Source organism: Sapajus apella, unplaced genomic scaffold (genome assembly GCF_009761245.1).
Source record: "Sapajus apella isolate SASKATOON/1434 unplaced genomic scaffold, GSC_monkey_1.0 scaffold185, whole genome shotgun sequence".
NCBI lineage: Eukaryota > Metazoa > Chordata > Mammalia > Primates > Cebidae > Sapajus > Sapajus apella.
This window is the reverse complement of record NW_022437125.1, coordinates 778,359-799,816: the sequence shown is the minus strand read 5'-3', so window position 1 is coordinate 799,816 and position 21,458 is coordinate 778,359. Positions and strand designations below refer to the sequence as shown.

The 21,458-nt window shown below is 51.3% G+C and overlaps 1 protein-coding gene across 10 annotated transcripts in view; it reads right to left on the bottom strand.

Annotated features, from left to right (window-relative positions):
• EPS15L1 (epidermal growth factor receptor pathway substrate 15 like 1) overlaps positions 1–21,458 on the bottom strand; it is a 119,356-nt gene that overhangs the window by 52,502 nt on the left and 45,396 nt on the right. For all 10 annotated transcript variants that reach the window (XM_032268684.1, XM_032268682.1, XM_032268683.1 and 7 more), the window contains 6 exons: positions 20,146–20,205; positions 16,660–16,893; positions 11,018–11,175; positions 7,927–8,083; positions 7,529–7,614; positions 3,960–4,032 (listed from right to left, as the gene is read on the bottom strand). In XM_032268684.1, the coding sequence (XP_032124575.1) occupies positions 3,960–4,032; positions 7,529–7,614; positions 7,927–8,083; positions 11,018–11,175; positions 16,660–16,893; positions 20,146–20,205 (768 nt within the window). The remainder of the gene's footprint in view (positions 1–3,959; positions 4,033–7,528; positions 7,615–7,926; positions 8,084–11,017; positions 11,176–16,659; positions 16,894–20,145; positions 20,206–21,458) is intronic.

Here is a 21,458-nt window from a genome sequence, read left to right as displayed (position 1 = left end):
CAATGAGCCGAGATTGCACCACTGCACTCCATCTAGCCTGGGGGACAAAGCAAGACTCTGTCAAAAAAAAAAAAAAAAAAAAAAAGGAAAAAAAAATCATATGGAAACGCATGGGACTCAGAATAGCCACGACAATCTTGACAGAAAAAAAAAAAAGAAAGTTGGAGGATGGCTACTTCCTGATTTCAAAACTTCTACAGAGCTGCAGTAATGAGCCAGTGATGGACTGGCATGAGGAGAGGAAGATGGGTCAATGGGATAGAGCTGAGGGTCCAGAAATAAATGCACACAGCTACAGTCAACTCATCCTTGACAAGGATGCCAGGGCCACTCAACAGGCAAAAGAAGAGTCTCTTCGACAAATGGCACTGCCCCAGCATGGTGGCACACGCCTATAATCCCAACACTTCGAGAGGCCAAAGTGAGATCATTTGAGGCCAGCCAGGTGTTTGAGATGAGCCTGAGCAACAGAGCAAGACCCTGTCTCAAAAAAAAAAAAAAAAAAAAAAAAAAAAGTTTTTTAATTAGCTAGGTGTGGCGGTGTACACCCTGTAGTCCCAGCTACTCAGGAAGCTGATGCAGGAAGATCCCTTGAGCTAGGAGTTTGAGGCTGCAGTGAACTAGAATCGCATCACTGCACTCCAGTCAGCAAAACAGAGCAAGACCCTGTCTCTAAAAACAATATTTTCTAAGTAACATAATAAAAACAATGGTACCAGGACAACTGGATGTCCACATGCAAAAGAATGACGTTGCATCCCTGCCTTATACCATGTACAAAAATTAACTAGCAACGGGTCAAAGACTTGCATGTAAAAGCAAAAACTATAAAAGTCTTAGAAGAAAACACAGGGGTACATCATGTGACCTGAGATTTGGCAACGGGTTCTCAGCTGTGACACCAAATCCAACAGCAGCAAAAAAAAGAACAAACTGGACTTTACCAACATTAAAAACTTGTGCTTCAAAAGACACCATCAAAAATGTGGAAAGACAGCTGGGTGCAGTGGCTCACACCTGTAATGCCAGCACTTTGGGAGGCTGAGGCAAGCGCATCACCTGAGGTCAGGAGTTTGAGACCAGCCTGACCAACATGGAGAAACTCCATCTCTACTAAAAGTACAAAATTAGCCATGACAGCACATGCCTGTAATTCCAGCTACGTGGGAGGCTGAGGCAGGAAAATTGCTTGAACCTGGGAGGCAGAGGTTGCTATGAGCCAAGATTGCGCCATTGCACTCTAGCCTGGGCAGCAAGAGCGAAACTCCATCTCAAAAAAAAAAAAAAAAAAAAAGACAGTCCAGAGTGGACTCTCAGTGGATGCTGAGAAGGTATTTGCAAGTCACACATCTGACAAGGACTTCTACCTAGAAATGATAAAGAACTCTTCAAAATCGGCTACAGGCCTGGCAATGTGGCTCCTGCCTGTAATCCCAGCACTTTGGCAGGCCAAGGTGGAAGGATCACCCGAGGTCAGGAGTTTGAGACCAGCCTGGCCAACATGGTGAAACTGTGTCTCTGCTAAAAACACAAAAATTAGCTGGGTATGGTGGTGCACATCTGTAATCCCAGCTACTTGGGAGGCTAAGGCAGGAGAATCAGTTGAATCAGTTGTCCAGCCTGGACAACAGAGTGAGACTCCATCTCAAAAAAAAAAAAGAAAATTCCACTATAAAAAGAACCCAATTAGGCAGGCGTGGTGGCACATGCCTGTAAGCCCAGCTACTCGGGAGGCTGAGGCCCAAAAATCATTTGAACCCAGGAGGCGGAGGCTGCAATGAGCTGAGATCATACGCTTGTGCTCCAACCCAGGCAACAGAGTAAGACTCCATCTCAAAAACGCAATTTAAAAATGGGCAAGAAAAAAAACTTTTCAATATATAGAGGGCAAGGAATCAGAATTGATTTTTCCCCTAAGGCTACATACAGATGGCCAATAAGCACACAGAAAGATATTCGACATCGCTAAGGAAGCATGAGAGACATGGCAATGAAACCCACAATGAGGCAGTGCTCCACACCCACCAGGACGGCCAGAAGGAGAAATGGAAATTGGTAAGTGTTGCTGAGGATGTGCAGAAGCTGGCACCCTCATATGCTGCTTATGGGAATGTCAAATGGTGCGGCCACTTTCAAAAACAGTCCGGTAGCCCCTCATCAGACTGAACTATATACAGTTACCATGTGGCCTAGTGAATTCACTCTCAGGCATACACTTGAGATACAGGCAAACAGGTGTTCACACAAAAACTTGCAGACAAATGTTCCTAGCAACAATATTTACAATAGCCAACAAGTGGGAAAACCCAAACATCTATCAACGGAGAGACGGATGAGTAAAATGTGGCCCATCGTTGCCAAGCACAGTGGCTCATGCCTGTAATCCCAGCACTCTGGGAGGTCAAGGCAGGCGGATTGCTTGAGCCCAGGAGTTCGAGACCAACCTGGACAACATACAAAAAAAAGTAAAAATTAGCCAAGCTTGGGGGCAGGTGCCTGTATTCCCAGCAACTCGGGAAGCTGAGGTGGGAGGATCACCTGAGTCTGGGCGGCAGAAGTTGCAGTGAGCCAAGGTTGAATCACTGTACTGTACCCTTGGCAACAGAGTGAGACCCTCCTCTTAAAACAAAAAATGTGGTCCATCCACACAATGGAATATTATTCTGCCACAAAAAGGAATGCAGTGTCAAAAAGTTCATGCTACAATATGAATGACCCTCAAAAACATGATGCAGAGTGGAAGAAGCCAGCACAAAAGGTCACGTGTTGTATGAATCCACTGATAGGAAACGTCCGGAACTCTCAGGTATCCTCCTGAGATACATGCAAACAGGTGTTCACACAAAAACTTGCAGACAAATGTTCCTAGCAACAATATTTACAATAGCCAAACAGTGGGAAAACCCAAATATTCACCAATGGGAGGACTGGATGAATAAAATGTGGCATGTGGTGTCTGGGTGCAAATCCATACAGACAGAAAAAAGATGAGTGGCTGCCAGAGGCTACTGAAAGAGGAGAATGGGAAGTAACTGCTTAATGGGGAGGAGGTTTCCTTTTGGGTTAATGGAAAGTTAGTGTCAAACTCTTCCATTGACTGGAAGAGAACAGTTAATGATCAATCTTTCAGAAAGTAACTTTCAGGGTTGGATTTTTTGGTTTTTTTTTTTTGAGACGGAGTCTCACTCTGTCACCCAGGCTGGAGTGCAGTGGTGTGATCTCAGCTCACTGCAACCTCTGTCTCCAGGTTCAAGAAATTCTCCTGCCTCCGCCTCCCAAGTAGCTGGGATTACAGGTGCCCGCCACTATGCCCAGCTAATTTTTGTATTTTTAGTAGAGACGGGGTTTCACCATGTTGGCCAGGCTAGTCTCGAACTCCTGACTTGTGATCCACCCACCTCGGCCTCCCAAAGTGCTGGGATTACAGGCGTGAGCCACCATGGCCAGCCCCGTATACTTTAAATTGTGTTCAGGTTATTTATAACACCTAATATAATGTAAATGCTATGTAAATAGTTATCATGTTGTATTATCAATTGGATTATTTTTTCTTTTTATTTTTTCAATCTGTGGTTGGTTGGGTTCAAGGACACAGAACCCTTGGATACAGAGGGCCAACCTGTCTCAATTTTTAAGAAAGAGAAGCCACTGTCTATGGTTATAAGCAGCTTTAAAAACTTCTCTCTCTCACCGGGCACGGTGGCTCACACCTGTAATCCTAACACTTTGGGAGGCCAAGGCAGGAGAATCACTTGAGCTCAAGAGTTTGAGACCCTGTCTTTATTTGAAAAAAAGAAAAAAACTATTTTTTTAAAAAAACTTCATTCTGCAGCCCCCAAGAGCTCATGTTTCTATTCAGTGCAGACCCCCACCCTTCCCCACCACCAGCCAGGGAGGGAAGTTTTCCTGAACTACATTTAGCACGAGGTAGATGTAACCCAAAAGAGCATGGCCCTTACCTGTACCTCGCTGGTTTTCTGTCTTATTGCCTCTTCCTTTTCTCTAATGTCTTGTTCCAGTGAATATTTCTCCCTGAATGTTAAAAATATTTCATGTAAACAAGAGTGAATAGTTAAGTCTCCACCCCTTCTGAAGACCTGATTCCATTCGTCCCCACAAAAGCCTCTCTGTGTGCCGGCAGAAGTCTAAGAATGAGCCCCAGCGACTGCTCGCCCTGTACAGTCTACTGTGGGTAGATTGTGGGTAGGATCTGTGACCACCGGAGGCATCGCTCCCAATGTAACCACCCTCTAAAAGCAGCGCGTTTTCTCCCCCTGGTGGCCCAAGAAAAAGTCAGAAACGTCCAAAGTGTCATAAGGACCCAACACGCCCTTGCTGACTTTGAAGGTGGAGGGGCCGCGTGAGGAGGGACAGGGGCATCATCCAGGAGCACAGAGCGGCCCTGGCAGACACTCAGCAAGGAGAAAGAGACCTCGAACCCCCAGCTGCAGGGAACTGGATTCTGCCGACACCTGAAAGAACCTGGAAACAGATTCTTCCCCTACAGCCTTCAGCAAGAGCCCAGCCCAGCCGACACCCTGACCTCAGCCTATGACAGTCCAGGAGAGCCTTTCTGGACTACTTTTTTTTTTTTTAAGACAGAGTTTCACTCTTGTTGCCCAGGCTGGAGTGCGGTGGCATGATCTTGGCTCACTGCAACCTCCGCCTCATGGGTTTAAGCAATACTCCTGCCTCAGCCTCCCGAGTAGCTGGGACTACAGGTGCGTGCCACCACACCTGGCTAATTTTTTGTATGTTTAGTAAAGACAGAGTTTCACCATGTTAGTCAGGATGGTTTTGATCTCCTGACCTCGTGATCCACCTGCCTTGGCCTCCCAAAAATGCTAGAATTACAGGTGTGAGCCACCGAGCCCAGCCTATTTTTTTTTGAGACAGGCTCTTGTTCTGGCTGGACTGCAGTGGCGCGATCATAGCTCATTGCAGTCTTGACCTCCTCCCACCTCAGCCTCCTGAGTAGCTGGGACCACAGTTGTGTACCACTAGGCCTGGCTAATTTTTTATTTTTAGTAGCCTAGGTCTCATTATATGGACCAGGCTGATCTGGACCTCCTAAGCTCAATCAATCATTTTGCCTTGGCCTCTGAAAGCACTGGGATTACAGGCATGAGCCAAGGCACCCAGGCTTCCTTTATTTTTAAACTGAGATCGAATTCGTGCATGTATTCCTAGCACTGCTGTAACAAATCACCAACTGGGTGGCTTGGAACAGGAAAAATTGATTACAGGTGTGAGACACAAGGCCCGGGGTTTAGTGCCCTTATAAGATGGACCCCAGAGAGCTCCCTTTGCTCCTTTTGCCCCGGGAGGCCACGGCAAGAAAGTGACTGTCCATGAATCAGCAAATGGACCCTCAGCAGACCAGATCTGCCAGTACCTTGAGCTTGAACTTTCCAGCCTCCAGAACTGTGAGGAACATCTGATGTTTAAGCCACCCATTCAGAGTGGTTTGTCACAGCAGTCTGAATGGACTCAGATGCTCCTCTTGTGCCCAAAGAGGCTGCCTCAGGGACAGGAACTTCATGTGTCTAACAGACCCTGCTTTCTGCCCAGGGACCCAGGACTTGTGCAACAATAAGGCCACCTCATGGACATTTTACAACTATGATCATTGGAATATCCACTTCCACAAGCCCAGAAACTGACAATACAAAGTGCTCTTTAAACGGAAGGACCTGACATGTACTTGCAGGCTATGGCAGTGTAGAACCATAAGAGCAACGCTCAGCCCACACTCCCCATCCGAGGCATAATCTCAGAGCCACCTGCTCGGGGCTGCTGCAGGCCCCAGCCTCCTATGGACAGGTGCTCTGCACACATCAGCCTGTCACCTCCACAGTGGGGAAACAAGGCTCCTGGCTGCCTGAGGCCACCCTGGTGTGATTCACAACCCAGCGTCTCTTCCGAGACCCTGACCCTTGCATGACAGGGGCTCCCTCCATCCTTGGCCTGCCAGTCTTGAATCTCAGGCCTGCCCAGGCTCGAGGACGCTGGCCCAGCATCCTCAAGATGCCCTCAGCCTTGTCAGGCTGCACATGCTTGCTGATCACCAGTTTGAATAACATGGCCCCCAGGAGCCAGGATAGACAGCAGCCATCCGCCGCCCTGAGCATGAAGTGGGTTGTCTGGCTCAGGACGCAGCTGAGGTTTTGTAAGCAGCCGCCCACCTTGGTCCCTTCCAAGACCTAACCTGCCTTCGCTCATCAGGGCTCTGCTAACAGCACAAAACCAAGCCCAGTGGGACTGGCAGAACGACCTCTGGGGATTCCCCCAGCTAGGACCAGGATCCAGCCCTCTCTGGGAAAGTCAAAGCTCTTCCCATTTTCAGGCAAGTAAACAATCTCTTTCCCACAGAGGGCAAAGAGCCTTTGGGCCTACTGCTTGCTGCCCCAAAGTCACAAGAGTCCACCCTGTCCTGGAATCAACTGGAAAGAGGATGTTGGCTGGCACAATGGCCTACGCCTGTAATCCCAGTGCTTGGGAGGCTAAGGCGGGAGGATCACTTGAGCTCAGGAGTTTGAGACCAGCCTGGGCAACGTGGCGAAACTCCAGCTCTACAAAAAATACAAAAAATTTAGCCAGGCATGGTGGCATGCACCTGTACTATCAGCTACCTGGGAGGCTGAGTGGGAGGATCACTTGAGCCCAGGAGGCAGAGGGTGCAGTGAGCCGAGATCATACCACTGCACTCCAGCCTGGGTAACAGAGTGAGACCCTGTTTCAAAAAAAAAAAAAAAAAATCTAGCCAGGCATGGTGGTGCATGCCTGTAGTCCTAACTACTCGGGAGGCTGAGGTGGGAGGATTGCTTAAGGAGCCTCCCAGGAGACGGAGGCTACAATGAGCCATGATCACGCCACTACACTCCAGCCTGGTGACAGAGTGAGACGCTGTCTGAAAAACACATAACGAAAAAGGGTGTCATTCTTGAAGAGGATCCAGAGGGGAAGACAGGCAGTGACTGCATATCTTTCTACCAGACTCTGAAAGTGCAGACAGCCCATCTGAAGCCCTCATTTACACACGAGGAAACTAAGGCACTAGGCAAGGAAGGAAGCCAGACCTGGAGGCCCCTTCACACCCTCAGCTACAGGGTCCTACAGCTGCAGCTCCTAGCCATCTGAGACCCAACTGCTCCAGATATCAAGGATAACAAGAGCTTCCTGGCACTGGGGAGGGGCTGGTGCCTGGGGCTACTGAGCTGCCACCTGCCTGGAACCACACAGCTGCCACAGGCTCTAGCCACAACCTGCCGGAGACCACACAGCTGCCACAGGCTCTGCCCACAACCTGCCTGGGACCACACAGCTGCCATAGGCTCTGGCTGAGGCTGATTCAAATGGAAGATGTCATTCTTTCAGCCCCTTGAGCCAGTTTAGGACCTCAGAAGCTGTAGCTTTTCCTTCCTTCTGAATAAACCTGTGATGAGCAAACATCCACACGAGTCTCTGATATTTCTGATAACAACCTGGGAGAGTTTGGATGTGGAGGGAAGGGCTGTTTCCAACGTACCTTTGTAACTGGGCTATCTCTTGACTAATGTCATCGAGCTCCTTCACGCCAGTAAACTCCCCGGAGCCGAGAGAGCCCGAACTGTCCTAGAATCGAATTCAGAGGCAAGATCACGAATTAGCAACCTGCATCACCTGACAGGAGGCACCAGCAGGTCTCAGGCCCAAGGATACAATCATCTCTTTAGTACAGAGGGTGATGTAGCAAAAGTGACAGCCCCCTGCCTGGGGAAATACCTGGGCAGCCACACCACCCTCCGGGGGCCCCTACTGGGGAAGGCAGGGACCATGGGGGGCACCCACCACCAACTGTGCGCTCATGTGTGCAACCAGTGCCGCCTGGTGGCAGGCAGTGGGAAGGGACGTGAATACCCCCAGGGCGTGACCAGCACCACTCACCGGGCCAGGTGTGCCTCTCTCCGAGGGCGGGACCATGTCCGGCGAGAGGACTTGAGGGGGGTCGATGCCTTTACTGACCTTCTGCTGAATGAAATACATAGCTAACGCGAATTGGTCTTTGCTTAACTTCCCCGTTTGCCTCGTATCGGCCAGGGCCCTGGGAGAAACGTGGGGATGCTAATTACACATCACAGGCGCCGACTCAGCCTGAACACAAGTCACCGATCCCACGCTTTTCAAAAATGACAGCGACAAAAATGGCAGGGCGCAGTGGCCAGCCCCAGCTCCTTTCCTACTTCACATCTCCTTCCCAGGAAGTGGCCTGGGGTTCCTCACTTCCAGCATCCCCCACCCTAGGAGGTCTGTCGGGGCTGGAGAACCTGAGCCCTTCCCTGTGGGCTGAGGAGCCCACCCCTTGGGAAAACCTCACTAGGGCTGAGAGCTGCATCTGCCTCTTGCTTTGGTTTATCTCGTACGTGCGGCAGGCTGTGATGCCGCAGGCATGGAGTAGACCAGCCCTTCCATGGAAATGGGTGCTGAGGCCAAGCATCCACACGTGTGTTATTACTCAGCCTGTCCCTGCAGCTCTGGGTCATGTGAATGGCCCTCACCACTGGCCTTCAGTGGGGATAACAGCAGCACTTTGGGGTGTCATCATGATGAAGGAAGCATCAGCAACCACTCTTTCCTATTTGTGAACACAGTATTTATGTCTTCCCAGATTCCTGTATCCAAATTCTACCCCTCAATGGGATGGTGTTGGGAGGTGGGGCCTCTGGGAGGTGATGAGGTCATGAGGCAGAGCCTCATGAATGGGATTAGTGCCCTTATAGTCTCCAGAAGGCTGTCTCTGCTCCTGTTGCCATGTGAGGACACAGGGAGTAGGTGGCCGTCTGCAAACTACGCAGTGAGCCCTCATAAGACACGTGCTCTGCAGGTGCCTGGATCACAGACCTCCACCCCACAGAGCTGTGAGAAACATCTGTTTCTAAGCCACTTTGTCTACAGCAGTTTGTCACTGCAGCCCGGTGGAGTAGGACAGGCACTCCTCTTGTGCCTATAAGGGGCTGCCATAGGTGCATGGCCATAATGCACAGGACGGTCCCCCACAACTAAGCGTCCCCTGCCCAAATGGCTCTAAGATGTCCTGAAAGATAGGCCAAGGCAGCACTTAAATAGCGGCACACAGTGCTCCCATGGAGCTGAGGTGAGAAGCTCCCCAACACTCATAATCAAGGACCAGCCAGGGCCAGGCGTGGTGGCTCCATGCCTGTAATCCCAGCACTTTGGGAGGCCGAGGCAGGTGGATCACCTGATGTCATGAGTTTGAGCCCACCTTGGCCAACATGGCAAAATCCTGTCTCTACTAAAAATACAAAAATCAGCTGGACGTGGTGGCATGTGCCTGTACTCCCAGCTGCTCAGGAGGCTGAGGCACAAGAATCGCTTGAACCTAGGAGGCAGAGGTTGCGGTGAGCCGAGATCGCGCGATTGCACTCCAGCCTGGGTAACAAGAGCAAAACTCCATCTCAAAAAAAAAAAAAAAGCCTAGTGACCCCCACAGTTCCAGGCTGTGACAATTTCACACTGCCACTGTCTCTCCCCAGTCTGCCTCCATGGGCCCCAGCCTGCTCATGAGCTGCGGCTGCCTCTCCACTCCCGCCCCTTCTCTGCTCCTGCCATCTCCTGTGGAGGGTTCCAAAAGAAAGAGGAAGAAGCAGGCTTGGGGGTTGCTCAGTCATCAGCCATCCAGCTCTGACACCACATCCTGCTCTGCTGACCCGTACGCTGCCGGCCATTGCAGAGACAAAGCCTCCGTCCTCATGCTCCCGCTCCTTCCAGTCCCCCTGGTGTGTCATGTATAGTGGGCCATGCCCCCGCCCCAGCCACCCGCAGACACATCTAGACTTCTTTCCTCGTGGTTGTTTATTCTAGAGCTCGATCATGCTTTCCTTCCCCTTTGCTGGCTGCATGGAATGAGATCTGAGTTCCTCCTTTTGATCCAGGTGGATTCGTCATTTCCTGTGTCATTTCCATGTCGTTATATCATGCACCAATTGCAGCATGCATTACAAATGACTTTCCCTGTACTTCCCCCTTGACATCACAGTTGGGGTGTCAGGGCACTAATGGGAATTATATGTGTGTTGGATGTAGAGTCATAAAGGGGACACTGTGTTTTGTTGGTTTCTAAAAGGGACAGTGGGTTCAAGGGAGTTGAGACCCACTGTCCCTAGCCAGTTGGAGGCAGCTTGGCCGTTTAGGTGATGCCTCTGGGATGGCCGGTTCTCAGGCTCTCACCTCACAGTGTGGTCGTCTGCGAATCACCACTAAGGACAGTCATTTCCCCCAAGCCACTAAGTAACACCCTAAATTTCACTACTCTGCTTGGGAGGATTTGCCGCTTGAGAATCATCTGGCAATTCTCTCCTTTTGATAGCTCCCAAGTGAAACCTTCTCTAAGGCCACAAGGCTCTGAGCAACAAGCTCAAAAGCCCTGGCCAATGGCAAGAGGAGTGTCCTAGCCCTAGGAAGCCGGCTGTGTTCAGCCCTGGGGAAAGCAGGGGTGAGGCCGGCTCCTCGACTGGGCTCTGAGGTGCAGACAGAGTCTCCCTATGCTCACCCTCCCGCCGGGAGCCAGGGCACTGGCCTTTCCAGAGCAGGGCCTCCCGTGGGAGGCAGCAGCAGCCCTGGCTGCCTAGGCCACCCTGCTAGAGGCCCCACGGCCCTGCTGCCCACACTTCCCAAAGGCGGCTGTGGCCAAGACCAGGCCTCCTGCTAGCACCAGCATCATGGCCAGTAAGAAGGCCCAGCTATGTAAGCAGATGGCCTGGGAGCTCTTGAGAGGGGTCAAACAGACGCCCCTCCTAGCGGAAGACTGTGAACTGACCGGCACGGAGAGCAGGCTTTGAGCTTTGGCACATGCATTTTGCTCGGCCTCTGTCAGGCCAGGGAGAATAAAGGACGTCAGACACAGCGGAAGCCTGCGACAGCTGAAGGGGGGGCTCCCTGACCACCACCCTCCACAGGTCTCCACCCACAGACCCCCTGGAGCCACCCACAGCCACAATGGCCACCTGTCCAGCCTTACCATATGTGTGCTAGAAGGTTCTGGGTGAGGCCCGAGTGCATGAAGATCTCCTTCACCTCCTGGCCACTCACGTAGCCGTCCAGGTCCAGGTCGGTCTTCAGGAATATCTCGTCAAATCGCATCTTGTCTGCCACCGGCACCACCCAGTTCACTGTTGGCTAAAACAGTTTTTGGCGATTAATCTGGAAGCTTTTGATGACGGGTGATTAAAGCATTTCTATGCACATTTAGCATCAAACCCTCCTCAGTTCCATGAGCCGAGAGGGCAGACAGGGTCTCTGTTCTGTAAGTAGTGAAACTGACGCTGAGATAGGCTGAAGCTGGCTCCGTGAAGCTCACCCAGATGCCAGTCTGTGCCTCTCTGCACCCCATCACCTACTGTCCTTGTCCATCACCCTGCCACCCAGGGCGTGAGGGAGGCTGTGATCTTCACGGGATGGATTCCAGCATGCCAGGAAAGACCATCTCGAGCACTCCCATTTGGAAGGACCATCCCCTTAGAGCCGGGCTGGCCAGAGGCCAGCCTCCCTGGACTTCCTGCTCCCCCACCCGCAGAGCGACCCATCTCAGGACTCTCTAGACCACCCTGCTACATCCCTGACCCCGCTCCTGAGACAACAAACCTCCTGCCAAGATGTCAGGGCACACAAGTCACTGACAGGTAACAGGTGAGATCCCACCATCCAAGAGGGCCACCACCCACAAGGCCCCACCACCATTCACGCAGCCCCAATCCCACCAGGGCAGATGGAGCCACGAGCCCAGTGCCACTTGAAGTTCACAGCCCCCGGGCTGGGCCACCTGCTGCGCCTGCGGCCCCTCTCACCACCAGCTCACAGTTAACCTGAGAGAGGCAAACGCCATCGTGCGTCAACCAGGGCCTGCTCACCTCCTGGTTCAGAGGCATCGAGGCCCCTCAGCACTCAGGGGCAGGCCCCGTCCATGGCCCACTCTGCCTGCATCGCCGCGGGCCTTCAGCATACCCATCACGCCACGGTTCACAGCATCTGTGTTCTGAACTCTAGACATGCATTTCCTCTTCCCGTTTTTTTTTTTTTTTTTTGGTCGTATTTACACAAATCACTCCTTTTAAACAATCTCATAATAGCGATGAGAATAAACACCCGAGATGATGAAGGAGGGAAAGGATGGGCATACATGGCTGGAGGATTCCATCGTTCCTCCTCCAGCGACTGTACAGAAAAGCCCCACCCACACTTCACCTTCAGTGAATGCCATGATGCCTGAAACTGCCACTCAGAGTCATTCAACTTAGTTATGAAAGGATTTCCTAGGCCAGGCGCGGTAGCTCACACCTATAATCCCAGCACTTTGGGAGGCCAAGGTGGTTGAGGTTGAGGCTGGCTCCGTTCCTGAGGCTAGCTGAGAACACCTGAGCCCAGGAGTTCAAGACCAGCTTCGACAAAATGGCAAAACTCTGTCTCTTCTAAAAATACAAAAATTAGCTGGGTATGGTGGTACATGCCTATAGTCCCAGCTACTCAGGAGACAGAGGTTGCAGTGAGCCAAGATCACGCCATTGTACTCCAGCCTGGGCAACAGAGGAAGACTCCATCTCATGGAGGGCAGGGGGGCAGGGGAGAGGAGGATTTCTTAAGGAGTTCTCACAGTGTTGCCAACCCAAAGATGTCCATAGGATTAGAAGGAGAAGGGACTCATGGTTAAGACTGGGAAACAATGGGTAAACTCATTTACTCTTCATGACAAGTCTCCTGTGATGTCCAAATCTAACAGGCTTCTGATACAAACTCAGGGAATTCAGAAAGCAAGCTTGGGAAATAAGGGACACCATGTGAACCAGACCAGCTTACTTCGGGGGTTTCAGGTAGCAAGCATGTGTGATGAAGCACAGCAAGGACTTGATCAAACAATTTATCAAAATCTGTGGAGCTAGGCCAGGCACAGTGCTCATGCCTACAATCCCAGCACTTTGGGAGACCAAGGCAAGAGGATTCCTTGAGCCCAGTTCAAGACCAGCCCACATAACACAGCAAGACCCCATCTCTACAAATAAATAAGTAAATAAATATTTGAAAAATTAGCTAGGTGTGGTGGCATCTGCCTGTCCCAGCTACCAGGGAGACTGAGGTGGAAGGATCACCTGAGCCCAGGAGGTTGAGACAGCAGTGAGCCGTGATTATACCACTACACTCCAGCCTGGCCCGAAGAGAGCAAGCCTCCCCCTCTTACATATTAAAAAAAAAAAAAAAAAAAACTATGAATCTAATTCAAATGATGAGGGTTCAGATGGCAAGAGCAACCTGACTTTTACTTGGGACATTGTACTGCATAAATTTTGTGAGCTGCCTCAAGCCTGGTGGACATAAAGATGCCAATAAAGGAATTCTAATGGGAAATGGGCTTGCTGCCTTTAAGTCAAGGGGCTACAGCAAGCTAACCTCAGAAGCCAGGGATCACAAAAAGTTAACAGGTGTCAGACAAGCTGAGCTGGGGCGGGACACAGAAACAAGGGACTTTCTGTGTCTCTTGGGTCCCAAGAAAAAATTACGGCACCGGGATGACAAGAATTCTAATAATATTTGCTGGGCAAATGAAAGGAACTCACTGCCTGATTTCTGGTGCCTCAGAGTATGTCAGCAGCAAGATTCTGATGCCAACTTGGCTATAAACCCAACACAGCACAGCCCTGCCCGTGGAGCTGGCTCTCCCCAGGGAAGTCTGGGCTTTAAGGCCGGCTCAGCAGCCACAGGTCCCAAAAGAAGGAGATCAGACCCTGGTGGCTGGAAGTGGCTTCACTCAAACCTGGTATGAAGGCAAAGCCGAGCGGCCCTTGGGGGCCCCAGACAGAGTGTTGCTGGCCTGGAGATGAGGAAGGTGGAGAAGGGGGAGCATGTGGACTGTAGGTCCCCAGAAATGCTCTTTTTCATGACTGTGATCCTACCAGTGCCATCCTGAGGGCAGGAGCTATACCCCCCACCCCACCCCAACAGGGGCCACTGGTAAAATCGGTCCAGTCAGAGGGTCTGGGGAGAACCACCAGATCGCCAGGGAGGCAGGTTATGAAGCTGGGTGACCTGTGCTTGCCAGTGAGTTTGGCCCCACTAGCTTCCTTGCCAATAAAGCACCTCCCCACCCCAACCTGGCCTTCAATACTTAACTCTTGGCAAGAGCTCTGCAGACACAGGCTCGGCACAGTGGCTTACACCAGTAATCCCAGCACTTTGGGAGGCTGAAGCAGGTGGTTCACTTCAGCCAAGGAGTTCAAGACCAGCCTGGGCAACATGGGGAGACCTCATCTCTATTGAAAAAATGAGATAAATGAATATTTTTTTTTTGAGATGGAGTTTCGCTCTTGTTGCCCAGGCTGGAATACAGTGGTGCAATCTCAGCTCACTGCAACCTCCATCTCCCGGATTCAAGTGATTCTCTGGCCTCAGCCTCCCTAGTAGCTGGGATTACAGGTGGCTGCCACCACGCCCAGCTAATTTTTTTGTATTTTTAGTAAAGACAGGGTTCCACCATGTTAGCTAGGCTGGTCTCAAACTCCTGACTTCAGGTGATTCGCCCACCTCAGCCTCCCAAAGTGTTGGGATTACAGGTGAGAGCCACTGCGCCTGGCCAGATTTTTTAAAAAGCACTCTGCAGAAACAAGGTACTGTACTACACTATCTGGGAAAACAACAGCCCAGCAGGTGCTAAGTGCCCAACCTTGGCCCCCTTTCCGACCCCACCCCACTAGCCTCCTGGCTCGCGCTGCCCTGTCCTTTTTCTTGTTTCTAGAACACACCACGGGCTCCTGTGCCAGAAGGCAAGGCTCCTCCCCTGATAGTCTGTCATTCAGGTTTTGGCTGGGGTGTCACTTCACTGGCTGCCTTCCAGCTGCAGGAGCACACCCCATACACACCCTATACACTTCCAGACCCGGCTCTATCCTGCTTGCTCAGACTGTCCAACCTTCCTTAATTCACTGATTTGCCAATCACCTGTCACCCTCATGGAGGGCAGGAGCTTGTCACATGGTCACTGGGGACCCTGTGACAGTGCCCCCAGCATGTGCCAAGGTATGATGAGTGGGTTGGTGAAAATGCCTAGACTGGGCTTCCTGGAAGCTGGGCTTGCTAACAGCCAGCCACGTGAAACTCCCCGAGTGGAGGCTAACGCCTGTGGGCCCTGCCTCTCCCCCAGGCTACAGCAGTGGCAGGAGCTGTGTCAGGCCCCGTGACTGAACCCTCCCGGACCCCTCTGAGATTGCCTCTTTGAAACTCTGTGGCGCATTGCCATGTTTTACGAGCTCCTTGGAAACGAGCCTCCCAAGCAGAATACTTCACTTTACATTTTCATCCTTCCTGTCCACAGTCTGAAGCTGTGTGGTGATGCTGGCTGGCTCTTGTCACGACCACTCACTCACTGCTGTGCCTCTGAAACTGCAAATGAGGCAGGGAATGATGCGTGATTCCAGATATAACTCTGCGTCACTTTCTCAGGTTTTAGATGATCTTAAAAATGCCTGCATTTGCCAAACTAAGAAGTATCTTTCTGGATACATAAGATGTGGCCATGGGGAGAAACGGAACCCCCACGTGTCTTCCTCACATGAGAGAGATGCCTCCCTCGCTCACCAGATCACTCCACACGCTTACCATTTACTGAGCATTTTCATTTCCTTTCTTTCTTTTTTTTTGAGAAAGAGTTTTACTCTTGCCCAGGCTAGAGTGCAATGGTGCAAACTCAGCTCACTGCAACCTCTGTCTTCCAGGTTCAAGCAATTCTCTTGCCTCAGCCTCCCATGTAGCTGGGATTACAGGTACACACCATCACACCCGGCTAATTTTTGTATTTTTATTACAGCTGGGGTTTTACCATGTTGGTCAGGCTGGTCTCGAACTCCTGACCTTAGGTCATTCACCTGCCTTAGCCTGCCAAAGTGCTGGGATTGCAGGCATAAGCCACCGCCCCCGGCCCTTACTAAGCATTTTCTAAGTCCCAGAGAGTGTTCTAGAAGCTGAGATTATCACTAAAAACTAATGCTGTTCTCATAAAGCTAACAAGAGCCAGGAGCATGGAGACAGATGACACACAGCTGGCCCTGGAAGAGGCCAGGCCGGGACCACCCAGAGGCCTGCAGCTGCAGCCGAGCAGTGAGGAGGAGATGGAGGTGGGAGCATGCGGGTGTATACAGGGTGGTATTTACATGCAAGTGAATAAGAAAGTCCATTGTGAATCCCTGAAGCAAATTTTTTTTCTTTTCTTTTTTTTTTCAGACAGAGTCTTGCTCTATCGCCAGGCTAGAGTGCAGTGACGTGATCTCGGCTCGTTGCAACCTCCGCCTCCCAGGCTGAAATGATTCTCCTGCCTCATCCTCCTAAGTAGCTGGAATTACAGGCACGTGCCACCACGCCCAACTAAGTTTTTTTTGTATTTTTAGTAGAGACAGATTTCACCATGTTGGCCAGGATGGTCTCAATCTCCTGACCTCATGATCCACCTGCCTCGGCCTCCCAAAGTGCTGGGATTACAGGCAGGAGCCACTGCACCCGGCCACAACTGATTTTTAAAAACATTTGATCACAAGTTTGACCGTTTTGGGATTATATGTTAAGAACTCCCAAGAAACATCCTACTGTGGTCTGAGAGGGCTGTGTCTGCTGAGGGCTTCATACCTGTGTTTGCTTGAGGCTGTGCTTGGGGGACAGGCTCCCTGTGCTGTTGAGGCTGCTGACGCTGCCGTGGGATGGCGTGGAGCGGAGGCTGTCTTTTGGAGGGGGGCTGGCAGGCAGGACAGGGACGGCACCAGGGAACACAGTCTTCTTTCTCTTGGAGGGTGGGATGAGGGACGGAGGCAGGGCGGAGGGCACGGGCTCCTTCTCGAGGGCTCGGTACACCAAGTGCATGGCCTGTGGGTGCAAACAACAATGGCACTGAAGGGGTGAGGCTGGGACCGGGGACCACCAGGAGAAGGCAGAGGACAGCCCTTTCGGGGGCTGTAGTGACAGGACACTCTGTGAGGACGCTCCCACGCTAACCAGAGTGAAAATAAATCGATCCTGATGAGTCACCTTTTATGTGTAACTTTCCAAGACGTGTTAAATGATGACACGAGACTGAAGTGCACATGCAAAGAATTCAATCAAGCCAGACTCCCTGTGCATCCCTTCACCACTTAGGGAGGCCACCGGCTCCAGGCCTGGCAACCTCCCAGCACTGGATTTGGAAGTCTAAAGACACCAGAAGAGAGGCGTGTATGTACTTCAGGAGCAGGCCCCTCTACTTGGGAGGCTGAGGTGGGAGGATCACCGTAGCCCAGGAGATGGGGGCTGCAGTGAGCTGTGATCTGTGATCATGCCACTGCACTCCAGCCTGGTTGACAGAGTGAGACCCTGTCTCTACAAAATAAAACGAAACAAAAAACAGTGGAACTGAGGATGCATCCATGAGGCAGGCCACAGCCACAGAAATAGATTCCTTGCGGAAGGCTAACTAATAAAAGTGCAAGGAATGATGGTTTTGATAGCCGCCATTATCATAATTAATCTTGCCTGATTAAGGCAAGACTCGTCAGCCATGGTGGAACTCTCAGGGAAGAGTCTGAGAGTCACAGGTGTTGACAGTCTCAAGGCGACCCCCACAACAGACGAACTGAGCACAGAGGGAAAAAGAGCAACTGCCCGGAGGAACCCAACCTCCACCTTGACCCAGTGATGAACGTCAACATGGCAGTAAGAAGACATGTTAACGGCCGGGCGCGGTGGCTCACGCCTGTAATCCCAGCACTTTGGGAGGCCGAGGCGGGTGGATCACGAGGTCAAGAGATCGAGACCATCCTGGTCAACATGGTGAAACCCCGTCTCTACTAAAAATACAAAAAATTAGTTGGGCATGGTGGTGCGTGCCTGTAATCCCAGCTACTCAGGAGGCTGAGGCAGGAGAATTGCCTGAACCCAGGAGGCGGAGGTTTCGGTGAGCCGAGATCGCGCCATTGCACTCCAGCCTGGGTCACATGAGTGAAACTCCGTCTCAAAAAAAAAAAAAGAAGACATGTTAACACCAAGTTCCCCCAGGCCCACGTAGGGAGGGTGTGGCCTCCAGGGGATTCCTGTCCCACAAGAGTGCACCACCTGGGTCATCAAGAGGATCTGGCAGCCAGGCCCATGCCCAGGGACATGCCATAACTGCTGGCCTGTGCTCTTCAAAATGTTCACGTTGAAGCCAGGCACAGTGGCTCACACCTATAATCCCAGCACTTTGGGAGGCCGAGGTGGGTGCATCACCTGAAGTCAGGAGTTCAAGACCAGCCTGGCCAACATGACGAAACCTTGTCTCTACTAAAAATACAAAAAGAAAAATTAGCCAGGCATGGCAGTAGGCACCTTTAATCCCAGCTACTCGGGAGACTGAGGCGGGAGAATTGCTTGAATCCAGGAGGTAGAGGTTACAGTGAGCTGAAATCGCACCACTGCACTCCAGCCTGGGTGACAGACGAGACTCCCTTTCAAAAACAAAATGACAACAAAAAAACAAAAGTCCACGTCAAGAAACACAAAGAGAGATGGAGGAACTGTTCTAGATTCCAGGAAACGAGAGACAAAGGACAAACGGATGTAACACACGGGGCTGGGTTCTCTTTAGACACAAGGGACATTTGTGGGACAACTGACAACATCTGAGTAATAGCCTTGGCTTAGATAATAATAGAGACAGTCATAGAGAACAGAAGGTATATATACTGCGTATCATATAGGGTATAATAAACATCTCATAAATGTGATGCTATCATATGAATTTCCTGATTTCGAAGTAGAAAATGGTTATGTGTCAGAAGTCCTTGTTTATAGGAAATACACACTAAAGTGTTTGTAGGTGAAGAGGCATCATGTCTGCAACTTAACTCTAAGATGGTTCAAAGGCAAACTTGGGGCAGCGGTGGGGAGGGAGAAATAGTCATGGAGGGAGGGAGGAAGAAGAGAGGAGAAAGAGAAAACAAATGTAGTAAATCAACACTGGGAAATTCAAGTGGAAGGTTTTCAAAAGAATTCTCTGTGGGAGGCCAAGGAGGGAGGTTGCCTGAGTTTGAGGCTGCAGCAAGGGTGTTCATGACACTGCACTCCAGCTGGAGACACAAGACTCTGTCTCAAAAACAAAAAATAATTCTCTGTATTACAGGTCGAGTATCCCTTATCCAAACATGCTGGGGACCACAGGGTTTTAGATTCTGCAGTTTTCTGAATTTTCGAATGTGTCTATTACACTTACTGGTTCAGCTTACTAATTCAAAATTCTGAAATCTAAAATCCTCCAGTGAGCACTTCCTTTGAGCCTCATGTCGGTGCTCAAAAAGTTTCAGATCTTGAAGCTTCTGGTTTCAGACTTTCAGATTAAGGATACTCAACTTATATTGAAAGTTTTCCAAATAGGAAGAACTATGTCAAGATAAACAGTCAAAAAAATGAAAGAAGGAAGGCTGAGCATGGTGTCTCACACCTATAATCCCAGCACTTTGGAAGGCAGAGGTGGGCGGATCACTTGAGGCCAGGAGTTCAAGACCAGCCTGGCCAACATGGCGAAATCCCATTTCTACCAAAAATACAAAAAAAACTTTAACTGGCTGTGGCGGAGTGCACCTGTAATTCCAGCTACTTGGGAGACTGAGGCGTGGGAATTGCTTGAACCCAGGAGGAAGAGGCTGCAGTGAACCGAGATTGCACCACTGCACTCCAACCTGGGCAACAGAGCAACACTCTGTCTCAAATAAAAAGAAAGAAGAGGCTGAGCGCCACGGCTCACACCTGTAATCCCAGCACTAGGGGAGGTTGCAGTGGCACATCACCTGAGGTCAGGAGGTCCAGATCAGCCTGACCAACATGGCAAAACCCTGTCTCGACTAAAAATGCAAAAACTAGCCGGATATGGTGGCGGGTGCCTGTAATCCCAGCTACTGAGGAGGCTGAGGGGGAAGAATAGCTTGAACCCAGGAGGTGGAGGTTGCAGAGAGCCGAGATCACACCGCTCTCTCTACTCCAGCATGGTTGGCAAGAGCGAGACTCCATCTCAAAAAAAAAGAAAGAAGAAAAACAAAAACAAATCCAGCGACCCCCAAGCACTGTAAGTTTCCATCCTTGGCTGGGTGGGAAGGAAGCAGCAGGACCTACCACAGCGAACTCGTCTCGGTCCAAGTGCCCATCCTTGTCGATGTCACTGAGGTCCCAGACCTGCAAGGGAGAGACCAACATGGGTTACTGTGGGAGGCAAGGACTGGGTGAGAGTGAGACCACCTGCCAGACCTCAAGACTGTCAGCCATGCGCTCACTGGAGTCAAGAGACGGCAGTCAATGGGCGTTTCAGAACCAGTCCACAGGTTCTCGGAAAAGCCATCGCCTGTGAAATACTGTCAACCACCAGATCCATGTTTTTTTTTTTTTTTAAGATGGGGTTTCACCATGATGGCCAGGCTGGTCTTGAACTGCTGACCTCAGGCGATCCACCCACCTTGGCCTCCCAAAGTGTTAGGATTACAGGCGTGAGCCACCGCGCCCAGCCAAGATCCACGTTCTGACAATCGTCATGATTATAATCATGGCCAAGGCTATACTTTAAACATAGCCTGAGTGTCTTCATTGTCTTGCAGAAACATCTTAGAAAAGACGGCTTTGATTGAGTTCAGGTGTTGCCCTAAACACCCACGTTCCCTCCTGCAAATCCCACCCTCCCTTGCATTCTCAGCTGGGCAGGGCTGTGGGCTCATGTCTGAGCAGGTCTGTGGGTCTCGCCTCCTCTCCCCAGCAGTGGCTGGTGAGACAGGTGTCAGGCCCACTCAGTGCACTGAAGAGGAGGCAGGCAGGCGTGGGCTCTGGACCGTGCCTAGAACACGTGCAGATCTCAAGCACCATTGCGCTGCCAGCTTTCTGGCCCATGCTAGCCTTTCTGGATGGGCACACCTGCCTGCCAGGCCAACACTGGGCAGGCCGCCAGTGCCTGGAACTAAGCAGATGCCCCCGGCTCTATCCAAGACACTTCATGTGTCAGCATCACCCCTCCCAGCCAATCACCAGGGCTTCAGTCTAGGCAGGTTTCTCACACCTGGGTCCTCCTCTCCACCTATGCTGCTTCGTCCAAGCTCAGGCCTCACCATGCCGTGCAGGCAAGAGCCTCCAGCTGGGCTCCCTATCCCAGTCTTTTCCCTCTGGCTACCACAGGGACTGCTCCAGAACACACGCCTGACCCTGCCCCACCGTGATCCTCAGCCTGGCAGATGGGGCCCTGTCACCTGGCTGCTGCTGAGCCCCTGAGAGCAGCAGGCCCTGCACCCCAGCCCAGCCTCTTCAGATCCCATGGTGACCTGCACATGCTTTGCCAGGGAGCCAGGACTCTAACAGGCCTTTCGGGCTCCACAGTCCTCCCTCGGCCCAAGGTTCCCACCTCGGCACTGCTGCCCTTAAGGCCGGATCACTTTGGGGCGTGGGCC